This window comes from Canis lupus, chromosome 30 (genome assembly GCF_003254725.2).
Source record: "Canis lupus dingo isolate Sandy chromosome 30, ASM325472v2, whole genome shotgun sequence".
In the NCBI taxonomy this organism is placed as follows: Eukaryota; Metazoa; Chordata; class Mammalia; order Carnivora; family Canidae; genus Canis; species Canis lupus.
Genome location: NC_064272.1, coordinates 31893690 through 31910080, shown reverse-complemented (window position 1 = coordinate 31910080; position 16391 = coordinate 31893690). Strand labels below are relative to the sequence as shown.

Here is a 16391-nt window from a genome sequence, read left to right as displayed (position 1 = left end):
TACCTTCTAGGGTATTTTAAAGACTTGGCTTTTACTCCTGAGTTAGATGGAAATCACTGGAGGGTGCCAAGTGCTGTGATCTCACTTCTAAAGGATCACTTTGGCTGCTATGTGCAGAACAGGCTGTGTGGAGGCAAAAGCGGAAACAGGGAAACCAGTGAGAAGACCACCATCCTAGACCAGGTGAGAGATGATGGTGGCCTGAACCAAGCTGAGATTCTGAGCAGTCATCATATGCTAGACATATTTTAAAGCAAGAGCTAATGGGATTTTCTGATGGATGAGATATAGAAGGTTTGCCTTTATACTTCATTCCTTCAAATATCCATGCATTCCTGAAACACATATTGAGCATCTACTATGTGCCAAATGCTATGATAGGGTTTCTAGAGGCTCAAGAATAAGCAGTCTTGTCTAGTCCCCTTAAGGAGCAACTAGCCTGGTACTTGAATAAAGGACTTAAACTTCCTTAATTCTCATACAAAATAGCAAAACTACTATTAAGCTACTATTCTCATAGACTAAAAAGGATCTGGACTTTGCACGTGGATGATACTACAAACCAAAATTTCAATAAATTAAAACTCTCTTCAGATAGTCTCAAATTCTAGGGTGCATAATTGACTCATACTGTTAAATCATTTTTAGACTGTGTACTATTGTTACAATTTTTCATCAACCTAATTTTACTTATAAATAGCTGCTTATCTTTTATACATACTGCAGTTTAAGAAAGTGAAACTTCCTAAGTTTAATGAAGTTTTTATGAAGTGAAACTTCCTAAGTGAAACTTCCAAACTTCATAAGTGAAACTTCCAAACTTCCTAACTTGATTTCTAAATATTTTATAATTCAGACTTCTCTCCAAAGCAAAAAAGGGTTCTCATCTAACTATTTTTAATGACACTGTCTTTGCTGTTTGGACATGAAGGGTATATACCCTAAAGGTATTTCTCCAGTAAACAGCTACCATAGTTTTCTATACTGTAAGAAATTGTGACTTATATAACTTACAATTTGCTTTAAATGGCCCTGTTATACCAAATTTAAAATGATGAACTGGGGGTGCCTGGCTAGCTCAGTTGGTGGAGCATGCAACTCTTGATCTTGGGGTTATGAGTTCAAGTCCCATGTTGGGTGTAGAGAATACTTAAAAATAAAATCTTAAAAAAAAAAGATGAATTGGTTTTAAAATTCTACCCAAAATAATCTTCCAGAAATTCAAAAAACAACTGAAATGAGAAGTGAGCATAAAAGGATCATGGATGAAGAAAGGCATTAGTAAAATAAAGATTTATCCTACAATCATATTTTATGAGCCAAAACTCAGAGGCACGGTTTGACAAGTGTGAAGATACTTATGATACTTATGAAGGCTACAGAGCAAAACATGAAGTCAGAGAGCCATGGAAAAGGGGGACCATGTGGTATTTATAGGTATAAGTCAGCACTTGTCTACATAAACTTAAATGCATCTTTTAAGTCACCAGGAATAATTTACTGCCCATTACCACCACTCCATCAGTCACTTTGCAGCAGTCACCTGTCTAGAGACAATCCAGGAAGAAGAGCACATGTAACAGATATGTACAGGAAACTAATTAGTGGGCACAGCTGATTTTTATCGCCTGTGTGTTGGTGCACTCATTAATCTGTTAATGAAACTGTGGAAATCAGCAGGGGTCTCTGGGCCTGTATGAATGTCAAGCTCCTACAGCATATGTAGGACCCACACATGCAAACATACAAGACTTTTTATGGTAATGGAATTAAGCTTCGTCTCAGGAATGTTCTCACATTTGGGAAAAGACAAATTATAACTGGTATGGAGTCAGCTGTCTATGTGTTTGAAAAATAAAGTTGGATTCCCCACCTGACTCCTCTTTTCACCAAAATAGACTGGAAATGATACAAAAATTTGAAATCTTGTGACCTCTGTAATAAAAATGCAGGCTCTTTTCAGGAAAAAAAAAAAAAAACCCACACAAATACACATATGAACATATGTACTTATATACATACCCAATGTGCTTGTGCTTAACCCTATTAAAGTAGAGCAAAATGACTATGGATGAATGTTTTTTCAATATTTGGAATGTGGAAGACCTTCCTAAGAATGACATAAATCCAGAAGTCACAAAGGGCAATATGATAAATTTGACCAAGTAAAAACTTCAACCTTCTCCATGGAAAAAAAAAGAAGAGGGGGGGAAAAACGACCAAAGCAACCTGAAAGGAAAGCAGTAAACTAGGTAAAAATAGCTCCAAAATATAAGACAAAGCCCTAGTTTTTTTAATATTGGAAAATCCTTTAAATCAATTTGAAATCTATAACCTAAAAGGAAAATGGGCAAAGGTGATAAAATAGTCACAGAACTTAAATACAAATGACCAAAATACAAATGAAAGGATACTCAAACTCATTTAATTGATACAAAGTAAAACAGTAACATCATAATCTTTCCCACCTTTCAAACTGACATTGACCAGGAAGTTTGCTAAGAAAAAAATACCCAGATTTGGTGAGGGTAGAGAGAAATGGACACTCTCAAACATTGTTGGTGGGAGTATAAATTGGTTCTACCCTTTAGAGAGCAACATGGTAATAGCTATTAAAATGTAAAATAGGGGTACTCTTTGTCTCAGCAGTTTCAACTCCTGGGAATTTATCGCACAAATATATTTCCACAACGTAGAAAGATATAAGGCGATGCTGTTGACTGCGGCATTTTTTCTAATACTAAAAAACTGCTAACTACTTAAGAGTGGTCTATCAGTAGGTTAAATAAATTAAGCCATGGCCATAAAATTAGGTATAATATAGTCATCCAAAGGACTGAAGTTGATTTGTGCACGCTGATGTTGGAAAGAGGTCCAATATATACTCTAAGCCGGGGCATAGGAATCCAGTTGTGGTATAGTATGTATCACATACAGAGAAAACCTCCCTAAGGCTACAGAAAAAGTTGTTAACAGTGAATTGGGGAAATGGGGACTTTTAGTTTTCCTTTCATCATTTTTATGCTGCTTAAATTATTTTTTTAAATCATCTATACCTTCTTAATTAAAAAAAGAAACCAAGCTCTAGATATTGGAAAATATTTTTTGCACTCTAGTTATAAAGGGAAAAGGACCTAAAAGCAGTAAGATGAAAAAGGTTTAGGGCCATCGGTCCAAGAGCTGAATTCAGCACAAATGGGCCTGTCTCCCTTCAGCCAGCTTAACTCCCCTTGGGAACACTATTCCCAGGAACAGAAACCAGAAAGAACACAGGCACGATAGACTCTTCCCCTCAGGACAGAGGGCCTAGTCAAGTGTGGGAATTTGAATTTGAATTTGGAGCCTGACTGGTCCACCTGACCAGCCAGTTTATATCCCGGGCCTGGGCAACAGCACAAATAATCCAAAAAAGCAAATTACTTACTTAGCATTAGGTCACATTAATTTTAAATTTCTCATCTGAATAGGGACCAACATTCCATTTTATTCAGTAATGGCATTCCCACAAGGCACTAAGCTAAGTACTAAGAAGAGAACAAGAGTGGAGTAAAACATGGTACCTGTCATCAAGTCATTCAAAGTCTAGTGAGGAAGGGAAATGCGCACACAGCCATCCCATCAGAAGGCTAACAGGTTACCTGCTGGGTTACCTGCTGTAGCAAAGGTGTAGAGAGAGATTAACCCCATCTGTGGGGATCTGAGGTCTCAGTGAATACATGGCACTTCTCTGAACTGAAGAAACTGTATAATTACCTTTCTCCTCCTTTCCACTTATCAACTCATTTCCTTGGTAAATTTGACAACATCCTTTCTCCTGTTGCTTGATTCCTATCACTAAGCATAATACCATCTCTTTTGCAAAAGAAACCAACTAGTGTTACATGTACTTTTCAATATTGAATATAGTACCATAAATACATCTTTGATCAAGGTTTTATTTATCCAGGAGTTGTTCACTCATAGCTATACACCACAGAAACAGCTCAAAAATGTCAGCAAATTAGCTTACAAACTGTATCTTCCCAAATATTTCTTCTACATAGATTCCATTTACTAGTTCAGGTCTTTGGTTCAGTATATAAGGTCACCTAGAGCAACCATGAAAAAAGCCAGGCTAGGATTTTAATCTAAACTGAAGAAACAAAGGACTGTTACTATTTTGTCTGTGTTTTGGGGTTTTAGTTTTGGTTTTGGTTTTGCTTAGAACTGGTGGAGACACAGATAAGTATAGAGCTACTACCCTCGACTCAGTAAAGAAGGAACAACATCTCTTAAGAACTTAAATCTAGAAATCTAAACATTCTTTTAAAAGATTTTATTTATTTATTCATGACAGACAGAGAGAGAGAGAGAGGCAGAGACACAGGCAGAGGGAGAAGCAGGCTCCACACAGGGAGCCTGATGTGGGACTCGATCTCAGGTCTCTAGGATCACGCCCTGGACTGAAGGTGGCGCTAAATCGCTGGGCCACAGGGGCTGCCCTAAATATTTTTTTCTTAGTGTTAGATATACTTTCAGTATTAAATATATTACCATAAATATGTCTTTGATTAGTTTATTTATTTAAGAGTTCCATCAAACCATAAACCAAAACCCATAAGCCATGTAAACCATACTTAACACACTTTGTAGGCTTTCAACATACTTAGCTCTAAAGAGTGCATGCTTCACAGTCAAAAACCACTGTATTTAAATTTGGTTCCACTACACTGATGAACTTTGGTAATCATTTCTTGTCTCTGAGCCTCAGTTTCCCAAAGGTATACTTTCCCTACCTCACAGAGTTTTTTAAGGATTAGCAACAATCTAGGTAAATCATCTAGTCTATTGTCAGGCACAGAGCAAGCCATCAATAAATGACAGCTACAATAATCAATGTTATTACTACGAACCCTAACTCAGTGGGACAGAGGTACATCAAGCCACTCTGTGGGACCCAGAAGGCAAAAGTACAAAGTAAGCTTCTTTTCTACTACAATAATGAGCAATCAGAAGAAGTGATTTCAAGAACTATGACAACTCGCAGAACAAGTATCAAAAGTGGCTGAGAATCTATACATGCTCTGGATTCTATACAGGAAAGTCCACTTCACCACTAATTATACTTTGAGCAAGCTGTTCAAAGGATATGTCCTTTCCTCAACTAAAATGGAACTAATAACTATAGGAGAGTCTTAATCATTGGAAACAAACTAAGGGTTGCTAGAGTGGAGGAGGTGGGGGGATTGGGCAACTGGGTGACTGGAATTAAGGAGAGCACATGATGTAATGAGCACTGGGTGTTACATCCATAATCACTGAACTCTATCTATCTCTGAAACTAATAAAATATACTATGTGTTAATTAATTGAATTTAAATAAAATAAGATTAAAACAAAAACAAAATAGTCCTTTGAAGCACTTTATGGGGATCTTGTGAAGGTTAAATTAAATGAGATAATCATGGAATATTTTTAGCACAGCATCTGGCAACAGTGACAGATGTTAACAGTGACAGATCTGGCACCACCAAAGACTTACCAAAAAGGGTGTGAAGAGCTTGCAACACTAACATGTATTTCAGATACATGTACCATTTTTCAGAAGTATATACAGTCCAGAGTGATTAATAAAATACTAATTATTTTAAGAGTTTTACACAAGTGACTTTTAAATATATGAAAGGATTATTAAAAATATTCAAATAAAAGAGAAATCTAGAAAGGAAAAAGTGAGCTCATTTAGCCAACCATCCCCTATTCTAACCTCAAGTCCACTTTCCAGGGGGAACCACTGGAAGGCACTGTGGTGGGCACACTTCAGATCCTTGTCTCTCAATATGGACATGAAGTGGGATTAGCTATTTACAAAATTGGATCACACCACACATACTATTTGTTTATTCAACAATCTTTCCATGTCAATGCATAAATTCCTAACTCATTCTTTTTAGCTGTTGTTCAAACTGCCTGCTGCTTCAGATAAAGGATAATTTATTAATCCATTATTCTAGGCATTTACTTTTCTCTAATTTTTTGCTATTAAGAATCATTCCACAATGAATATTTTGTTTGAAGGTCATTCAACACATGGGCAGGTATTTCTGTTGAACAGCTTCCTAGACACGAAACTGCTGAATCAAAGGTTTTGCACATTTTATATTTTGGTAGTAAGGACTGCCAAATTGTCCTCCAAAGGGAACATAAATAAAAGAAAGGACATTGTACTCACTGTCATTAACCATCTGCTTAAAAACCAATAAGTACACTATAATGTAGGAAAAAACTGTACATCTTCTCATGGAAAAGTAGCCCTCACCTTCAAAAAAATAGATGGGAATCACAGCTAAAAATCCTTACTCTATCCTTTGCAACATCAGAGCCCCTATTCTATCTTCATCTTAACATCCTAGACCCTCACATCACCTCCTGCAATGACCTGGCTCATGTCAAAACTAGTTTTCGAGTCCATCCTGCCCCCACCCAATCCCGAAGCCAACTGGTTTGGAGTGGTAGGCAGCAAGGAGGAAAGACTCAAGACCTGAAGGGCTACGGTCATCATGTAGCAGCCACACCAAGCTCCACTAAAACAGAATTATTCTAAGCAATGCTCGCTCAAAAGCTCTACTCTGTTGCTGTTTAAAAGCAGCAATGGATTACAATCTTTTAATCAATAATCACTGGCCTACAGGTAGTTTACACGTTTCATTTTGTCCCACAATATTATTATAGTGAGGAGCAAGAACAGATAAAGGTCATGTTGGTAATTAAAGCTATATTATAGAAATATGCACACCCAAGATATGATTAAATAAGAAAATATTACTCAGTTTAGTATCATCATTAAACTTGCATTAATTTATAAATATTTAAATGTACCATATGATGATCATAAATAATCTGTTTTTGTCACTTTCTAAAGTAATGCAACCCATAAACCCTTTGAAAAATTACTGCAGAAAGAAATAGTCAAGAAAGTATACAAGCCAGACTTACATTCAAATGCTGTGGTTGTTGCTTCAGGCAGAACCTGGCCTATCACATCCTAAACAAAGAAAGAATAAAGAAACACAATTAGCCATCTTCTTTATTGCTAACATGTGGCAAATCCTAGAGGAAATATGAGAACCTGAAAGAGATTTTTGAAATGTTGGCATAAACTACAAAAACATTAGCTCATAATCACACTTAGCCCAGCAATGTAAGCCCAGAGTTTAAATCTCTATTTAGGGGTGGGGCAGAGGAGGATTTTTTATAAAATCTCTTCTACGCTGTATTAATAACATCACCTTTTACTCTTGATTCAATAGCATATACAAATACACTGTTGTCCATTTAAAAAATACATGTAAGTTTCTTTTATGGGAGGCTGTGGAACATACTGCCAATAGAACTGTATTTAGGAGTCAGACTAGCCTGGATTCAAATCTCAGCTCTGTACTTAACAGCTGTGTGACTACAAATTACTTAACCTCTCTGAGCTTATATTTGATTATCCTCCAATATGGGTCTAGTAATACTTACAGAGATAATGCAAAAATTAACTTAAATAACAAAATAAACATAAGTTAGACTAACACATTGTAGACACTCAACAAATATAGTTTCTGATACGTAACTAGCAACATCTTGCCTTATATTCCATAGCGCAAAGAGTTAAAAAAAATTTTCATGATATATTATTCCAATGATGATATTAACCTATAGTGCTACATTTGATACAAACAACTTCTGTCAAGTTTTACTCTTTTTTTTTTTTTTAAGAGTTTATTTATTCATGGGAGACAGAGAGAGAGGCCGAGACATAGGCAGAGGGAGAAGCAGGCCCCCTGCAGGGAGCCCCATGTGGGACTCCATAGCAGGACCCTGGGAGCACACCCAGAACCAAAGGCAGATGCTCAACCATGGAGCCACCCACGTGTCCCTCAAGCTTTACTCTTAAGCAACTGGAAAACATACATTTAATGACACTGGAACAGAGTTAAGCTAGCCTACAAAAAAAAAAAAAAATGTGTTTAATGTATATAATCTGATATCGATGTTTAAATGAACCTATAAAGTTGCAATCTTTAAAATCAGTCTACAGAGAAAGCTTAAAGAGGCATGGACTGTCTTCAAGAAATAGCCAGTTCTGGGAAAAGTGACCCTCCATTATATCCAGCCTAACCCAAATGGTCTGCAAACCTCACCGCTCTCAGGGAGCTGTGCCACAAAATCCCTCCTGGGCTCTGCCAGTAACTGGCATCAGGCAGCGGGCTGACAAAGCCGCTTGCAGTAGTTCTCAGCAGGGAGCCCACAGCCCATCCAAGCAGGGCACTTGGCAGAGTGGCGGCTGCAACTTCCTTCTAAAGGCAGTTCTTTAGAAGCTTTTGCTGCAGTGGAAATTTGCATAATAGCCTTGCCTCTACAGTGCCTTTTATTTCCCCTGAAAAATAAATCTGTGCATATAAAGTTGATCAAAGAGAACGATCTTAGGCAGCCCTCACTCAGAACCAAAGGAGGACATTTTTCCCCTCTGACTCTAGTCTTAGCCAATGAAACACCAACTCTGAGAAGTATTTATGAAAAAATTTCAGTGTTAAAAAAAATTCTCCACACTTGTAGGTAAAAAGGATTTGTCAATAGGTAAACAGAAACTGTAGAGTATAAATAAACTATATAGGCAGCTAGTGTAAAGCCTGACTCTGTGGACTGGAGCCAAACTGCTCAGGTTGGACCTTTGCTCTGCCATTCAGTAGCTGACTGACTATGTCTCTCTGTGCCTCAGTTTCCTCTTGTGTACAATGAGATCGTAACTGTACCTACCTCATAGGATTAAATGAGCTCACATTTGTAAAGTGCTTAGAGAAGTATCTAGCACATAGTAAATGCCACATGAGTGTCTGTTAAATAAAATAAGTCCCTGATGACTGGAATGTTACAAAGCTTACCTCACAACAAAACCCAAGGATCGGCAAATAGCCGATCCTTCACTTACATCATCCTTCCATAGCATTTACCGAGGACCTTGCCAGTAGTGTAGTTAAAAAACAAGCTGGGGGACTCCACTCTCAACCCTCCAAGTTGAGGATACCTCTGGTTACTTCAAGGGAACTCTCATCACCTCAATCTTGAGACAGGACCTCTAGTATTAGCAAACTAATTTAGGATCCTTCCTACTTAACGAATAGCAGAACCCATCAAATTTCGAATAACTAGCTGAAAAACTCACCAGGCAGCAATGGCATCCTTTGCCCATCAACATAAACAAAGAGCCATATAGGTTTTACATCTAATGTAGGGAAAAAAAGAAAAGGCAAACTTCCTTGAGAGAATCATGAGAATCATATGAACAGGTCATTTATAAGAAGGGCACTTTAATAATTTTATGTATATTATATTTTAAGTTATACTTTAAGTGACTTATTTTAAAAAATCTTATTCTCATCATAACATTTACCTAAAGAAGGTTTCTTTTTCTTTTTTTAAAAGATTTATTTATGATACAGAGAGAGAGAGAGAGAGAGGCAGAGATACAGGAGGAGGGAGAAGCAGGCTCCATGCCGGAAGCCCGACTGGGACTCCAGGATCCTGGGACTCCAGGATCGCGCCCTGGGCCAAAGGCAGGCGCTAAACCACTGAGCCACCCAGGGATCCCCCTAAATAAGGTTTCTTTTTTTTTCTTTTTTTTTTTTCTAAAGAAGGTTTCAAAAGAAAAGTTTAGGGATGCCTGGGTGGCTCACTCAAGGTGTGATCCTAGGGTCCTGGGATTGAGTTCCGCATCAGGCTCCCTGCAAGGAGCCTGCTTCTCCCTCTGCCTATGTCTCTGCCTCTCTCTTTGTGTTTCTCATGAATAAATAAATAAAATCTTAAAAAAGAAAAAAAAAAGAAAACTTAAGTTTAAATATTTTAATGGTGGCACTTCTTGATCCCTTTCTGTGCTTTTAATAAATCAGTCAAATACAAAAGTATAATTAAGCATCTACAACATGCCAGGAGCATAAAAACCATGAAGCTATAGGCTACAGAAGAATAAGATATAGCAATATTCTAGTCTGGTCACAAAGATAAAGACAAACCTAAAAGAGCCAAACAAAAGACATAAATAGCAATAAATAGCAAATAGTATTTGCTAACTCAGGAGACAGGAAAAAATCAAAGGCTCAGTTTAGATAAAAATTGCATAGATAAGGGGAAACATGAGTGGAGATTTGGGAGACAGGATTCAAACAGCAAGAGGAATAAAAGGAACATTCTCTCCTCCCATTGACTAGTTGAAATCTCCTGCACAGTATATTCCCAAAATTGGAGGCTGTGTCTACAAGGAACAGAACACAGAAAGCTGAAAAACAGATAACTAAATGTCTCTGCCCTTGGAGACCAGCTAGGCCTACATTACACTACAGCCAGTCCCTAATTATTCAGATGCAGGACAAAGGCCCAGAGAGGTTGAGTGACTTCTCAAAGGTTTCTCAGCTATTTGATGGAGCTGTGACAAGAGCCCTCAACTACAACTCCAGGTCCAAAACACACTCAGGAACAGATGACTCAGTGACCACAAACTGCTTCTGGTTTCTGCATCTGGTGCTGCCCCCAACGAGCTGTGTGACTTTAGCATTTTCTCCCCCTCTGGGGTTCATGCTCCCTCATTTGAAAACTGGGGTGAAATGAGTTATACATTACATAAAGGGGATGCTTCCAGATTTCGTTTGGCTTTAAAATTTTAAGGTTCCAAGCCAAAGATGCTGATGTATCTGTTGCTTTTTGCCATTTTCTTGATGAATAGATGAGGTGACCCTGGAGAAGAGGTCACAAGTGTCCACCAGAATCTGGGCATGCAGTGCATACAGCCTGCAATAGGGAGCATGCAAGACAGCACAACACTCATTGCAAAGAGCCCTTCATCAGGCCCTCCTGACAAAGCATGATCCACCGGGGCTTACCTGCACATATGCACATGTGAGGACCCATGGTACTCTGAGCTCTAAATGGTGGTACCATTTGTGCAAAATTTACCTTAAGGCCAGTCAGCCCGGAGCCAAGGAACCATTGAGAGATGCTTGAGAAGCAGAAGATCCAGGCCCTGTCCTTTATGTCTTAATGACAATACTTATAGAGCACTTACCAGATTCTAGATTGTTCTAGGGGCTTTATGTATATCAACTCCAGTAGTCCTCATACTCTATCAGGTGGGCACTATTTTAATTCCTGACTCCTTTTTTTTTTTTTTTTTTTTTCCAGATAACGAACTGAGACCTAGAATACACTTGCCCCAAAGTGAGTATGGTAAGCTTTGCAATTCAAACCAGGTAGTCTAGCCCAGAGCTTGTATTTTTAAACACTGCACCATTCTACATTAAATAGTACCTTCTGTTATTTCAAATGAGCAAAGTCAAAGAAAGCTTACATCTTTCTCATCACAGGCATGATCCCACTTAAACTTTGCAAGCCTTGAAGACGGGTATTGTCCCAATTTTACAAGTAAGGAAACTGAGGCTAAAAGAGACAGAGTGACTTGCTTACTTAGTGAGACTGCTTGCAATTAAACCCATGTTTCTAGATTCAAAACCTAGCAGACTGTCCACAAAACCTTAACTGCATGCATCTTCCTTGAAGCTCCTTTTGAAATGCTTGAACAAATATTTCAAGATGCTTTGGAGCTCCAGAAACAGGAGACAGAAACGTCCATCTCCTCCAGAAGTTTACCATTTAGTGGAGAAGATAGACAAAACTGTGACAAAACCTGCTAGCTTTGCTGGAACGGAGCTATGGGAACACAGAGGAGAGGCATATTAAGACTAAGATAGAGGAGGGACACACGGGTGGCTCAATGGTTGAGCATCTACCTTCGGCTCTGGCAGTGAATCCAGGGTCCTGGGCTGGGATCAAGTCCCACAGTGGGCTCCCTGTAAAGAGTTTGCTTCTCTCTCTGCTTCTCTCTGTGTGTCTCTCATAATAAATAAATAAAATTAAAAAAAAAAAAAAGACTAAGGTAGAGGAAAAGTGAAGCTGGGCTCTGAACGACAGGTAGGAATTGGCCAGCTGAAGAAAGGGGTCAGACAGCCTGGGACAAAGGTTAGCTCTATGAACCTGGAGCACATAATGTTCTCAGGGATGTGGTGAGAGACCGAGCTGGTGCCAGGCAGGCACAAGCCAATCCAGATAGACCTAGAGGACCATGTTAAAAAAAGTTTGGGCCTTGTCAAGAGAAGAAATCTATATGCATGTGAGAGTGTGGATGGACTCCAGATGCCAAGAGAAGGGCAATATTTGGTGTTGGCTTACTAGAAGCTACTGGCTCACTCCAGCTTCTGGACTCCTGGCCCAGACACCTGAAAATCTGTGATGTTCTGGGCCAGTAATATCCAGAATTCAAAATGTAGGTATTGGAATCAAATTTTGATTGAGTCACATACAGCAACCAAAAAAAAAAAAAAAAAAAAAATCACACCCCAGATCCTCCTCCCCACAAGAATCTCTGCTCCACCCCCATTTTATCTTGTAGGTAAGTTCCACCATAGATTTGGTACCTGCAACATGTTTCTGGGCATGTCAGTTCTCCTCTCCATACCTCAATTATTCAATACTTAAAACGGGCACAGTGCACTCCGGCTATCTCAAATGTGTGCTAAAAGATGAGAAATGACAGTGCAGCATGTGGGGAAAAATCACTAAGTAAGCAAATCTGAGTTCTGGTACGGACTCTTGCACTCACGAGCAACACAGCTTTGGAAAAGCCATTCCGTCTTCACTACTCCTCAGTAACTATCTCAAAAAAGGTTCAGAGGTCTCAACAGGCCGCTCACTGCCAAGGTTACACTCCGCTCTCACATTCCATGACTTTATTTGAACTAAGTTCTCGGTACCCTGAAAGTAATGACACAGCTTTGATTCTGAGATGCACCCTCCCCCCCCCCCCCCAGGGTTAGCATCATCTGAAATTGCGCTCCTTTTGCATTCTGTGCAGCAGGTGACAGTTTAACAGGCAGTATTTTTTTCTCAGTAGTACGTAAAAGAGTGTCTTAGAACCAATGACACCTTAGGTTTGCTGAAGCATGGTTCAAGCAGCCTAGATTCCCTTCCCCAGTGGTCACCAACCAAGTTCGGGGAACTCAGTAGAAAGGCATGGCTGGAATCTGGCCAAGGACATTCCGAGAAACACTTGGGGGGGCGGGGGACAGGGGACGGGGGGGGGGGGGGTACTTCTAGACTCAGCTCTTTGCAGCCGGTTGGTTGCAAATGTGTGTGTATGTGTGTATGTCCCAGTGCAGGCTGTGAGCTCCTTGAGGGCAGGAGTTCAATCTGATTCATCTCTCCGTCCCCAAGGCCCTCCCTGCACAATTGCCAGATTTCAGTCCATGCAATTAATCAATGTGTGTCGCTGAAGCAATAAAGCCGCCCCCACAGGAAGCCAGCAAAGGCCACTGCCACTCGCTCGGTGGTGGGGGGGGGGGGTGCAGCAGGCTCAGATTCGGCGGTCCAAGTGCTGACTACCCCACAAATCCCTGCGCCCTCCTCAATGGGATTTGGATCCTGCGGTTGCCACTCACCAGCACGTCCCTGAAGAGTAACTGCGGCCCGGAGTGCACTGTCCAGTCCACCGCGCCACTATTTGGAATCTTGATACGAATCACCAGCACCTGGTTCTCCATGGCATGGAAGGGGCCAAGGGCGAGCCACAGCATTACAGGTGCCGGGGGCTCACATCCTGGGGTGGGCGGTACCCACTGGATCGTGGTCAAGCGGGGGCTCCAAGAGGCGACCAGGGGACGGAGGGGTGCGGGGGGGGGAGGACAGAGGGTCGGGGAGTCGGGGGAGTGCAAAGAGGAGGGGTGGTCTGGGGGAGCCCGCGGGCACCGAGCCGGACCCAGGCTGCAGGGGGTCGGGGCTGCCTCCCTGTGAGCGTGCACCGCGCAGGAGGCAGGGGCCGGTAGGAACTAGCGGAGTTGGAAAACAGCGCGAAACGGGCTGGTGAAGCTCCCTGGCGTCTGTGTGGACGTGCGGAGACGACCCCGCTTTCGGGAGGGAGGCAGAGCGGCAGGTGTCCGCTCCTCCTTGGCGCAGAGGGAAGGGAAGGGAAGGGAAGGGTCCCCGACTGGAAGGAGCCCCGGGGGCCCCCAGACCAGGCGGAAGCCGACCAGGGCCTTCCGCCCGAGCGCCGCGGAGCGAATCGGGCTCCCCCCCTCGGCCCCCCTCCGAGTCACAGGGCGCGGCGCGCACCGGATCAGCCCTGGCCGCCCCAGGCCGAACGTTCCGGCGGCAACGGCGGCGGGAGGAGGAGGAAGGCACGGGGAGGGCACTGTTACTCCGGAACCAAAACGCACGGCACCGGAACCCCCGGGAGCGGGCGAGACGCACCCGCCTCCCGCGGCGCCATGTTGGAAAAGGGCAGCTCCCGGCCAGCCCCGCCCCCGCGCCCGCGCCCGCGCCCGGGTGGGCGGGACCTGAGCGGAGCTCGCGAAGTGCGGGGGCGGGGCTTCCGCGGGGGGCGGGGCTTCGGGGCGGGGCTGCGCTGTCCAGGTCCCGGGACCGCAGGTGATGCGCGGAGGATGGTCCCTCCCGTGAGTGACCCTGGTTAAAGCCCCGCCAGCTGAACCATATAACGAGCGGAGGAGGAAACCGAACTGGGGCTGCAGTCCGCCCAAAGCCAGTTGATGGCTTAAAATTGCGTGCTTAGAATTGTTTGCGGAAGCCTTACCTTTATCCCAACTTTGCTAAGCCCTTTACCTTGAGGGGGTTTGTGCATCAAATCCGCAACAGCCAGGCAGGAACTCAAAAAGTACTTGGCTTTTAGACGAGAAGGTCATCGTCTTCCTCTCACATTAGCAAACAGTGCATGGATTGAAAAAATTTTTTTTTCTTTTTTCGGTTTGTTTTGCCCCGCTGTTGTCCTGAAATAGAAAACAGCCTCCGTTCAAAAGCAACAGGAAACAGGTTAAAAAGCCACCTGGGTGGCTCAGTGGTTGAGCATCTGCCTTCTGGGCGTCATCCTGGGGTCCTGGGATGGAGTCCCCCATTGGGTTCCCCGCAGGGAGCCTGCTTCTCCCTCCGCCTATGTCTCTCATGAATAAATAGATTAAGATGAAAGAAAAAAGAAAGAAAGAGAAGAAAGAAAGAAAGAAAGAAAGAAAGAAAGAAAGAAAGAAAGAAAGAAAGAAGAGAAAAGAGAGAGAAAGAAAGAAAGAAAAAGAAAGAAAAGAGAGAAAAGAGGGATCCCTGGGTGGCGCAGCGGTTTAGCGCCTGCCTTTGGCCCAGGGCGCGATCCTGGAGACCCAGGATCGAATCCCATATCGGGCTCCTGGTGCATGGAGCCTGCTTCTCCCTCTGCCTGTGTCTCTGCGCCTCTCTCTCTCTCTCTGTGTGACTATCATAAATAAATAAAAATTAAAAAAAAAATTTACAAAAAAAAGAAAAGAGAGAAAAGAGAGAAAGAGAGAAAGAAAAGAAAGAAAAAAGAAAAAGAAAAGAAAAAAGAAAGAAGAAAGAAAAGAGCAATAGTAAAAAAAAAAAAAAATCAGGGAAGAGTGTAAGTGCCAAGGGACAGCTGCAGTAGTGGCCTCATGTTCTCTCTCTTATTAAATCCTTGCAGAAAGTATCCAGTCTAGTCCCCAAATTTTCAGATAGATCCTAGATAGGATTGTTGACTTATTGGGTGATATCTTGGGAAGTAGGAATAACCCTTGGTTGTTTTTAAATGCCTTCTTAACCTCAGATTTTAAAGTGCATAACTGTGTTCATCTGTAGTGCCTAAATAAAAGTTTGTTTACAAATTTCAACCTGTGGGTTTGTCCATAATACCCTGCTAATGTGCACCTGTTGCTTTACTTTCAGGTAGTGAACTTTGTATAAATTTGGTGGGAGAGGAGGGACAATTTCTGCCCTAACATTCAGATAGTTTACACAAGAAAAAAAAGAATTTAAATGTTGATTAGTTTCAGTACAATACCAAAAAATTTTGTGCATATTTTTCCCTGTCTGAGATTCTTTTAATACTTAATTTGAAAGTCTGAGTATGAGATAAATTATCTCTTAGTAGATGTAAAACCCCCCACACGACCTGCCTATTGTTTCTTGGGCACACCAGTAGTTATTGTAAGTTAATAGCTTAGGTAGAAATTTACTTAATCAGATGCTCCAAATATTCTGAAATTGCCTTTTTCCACTGGCACTTCAGTCAAGTGAAAAATAAACAGTGTGCCTAAGGTCCCCATGTACTTTTCACTGAAAGTTCATTTCCTATTGTTTGAAAAAATAGACCACAAAACTAGAGATTTTCTATGAATCTATCATTTGTTAAAATGGCTTTTTAATTCATTGTACTATGGGGAAAACCAACTCAATTTGTACTTTCAATTCTTCTGGATAGGTATATACCCAGAAGTGGAATTGCTAGATCATATAGTCATTCTATTCTATTTTTAATATTTTGAGAA

At 41.4% G+C, this 16391-nt stretch overlaps 1 protein-coding gene across 8 annotated transcripts in view; it reads right to left on the bottom strand.

Moving 5' to 3' along the window:
* MAP2K5 (mitogen-activated protein kinase kinase 5) overlaps window positions 1–13643 on the bottom strand; it is a 257106-nt gene extending 243463 nt beyond the window's left edge. For 6 of the 8 annotated variants that reach the window (XM_025472372.3, XM_025472373.3, XM_025472374.3 and 3 more), the window contains exons 1-2: window positions 13509–13643; window positions 6976–7024 (exon numbers count right to left, since the gene is read on the bottom strand). In XM_025472372.3, the coding sequence (XP_025328157.1) occupies window positions 6976–7024; window positions 13509–13643 (184 nt within the window). The remainder of the gene's footprint in view (window positions 1–6975; window positions 7025–13508) is intronic. The other 2 variants (XM_025472380.3, XM_025472378.3) reach the window with 2 other exon arrangements.
* Between the last annotated feature and the right edge of the window lie 2748 nt (window positions 13644–16391).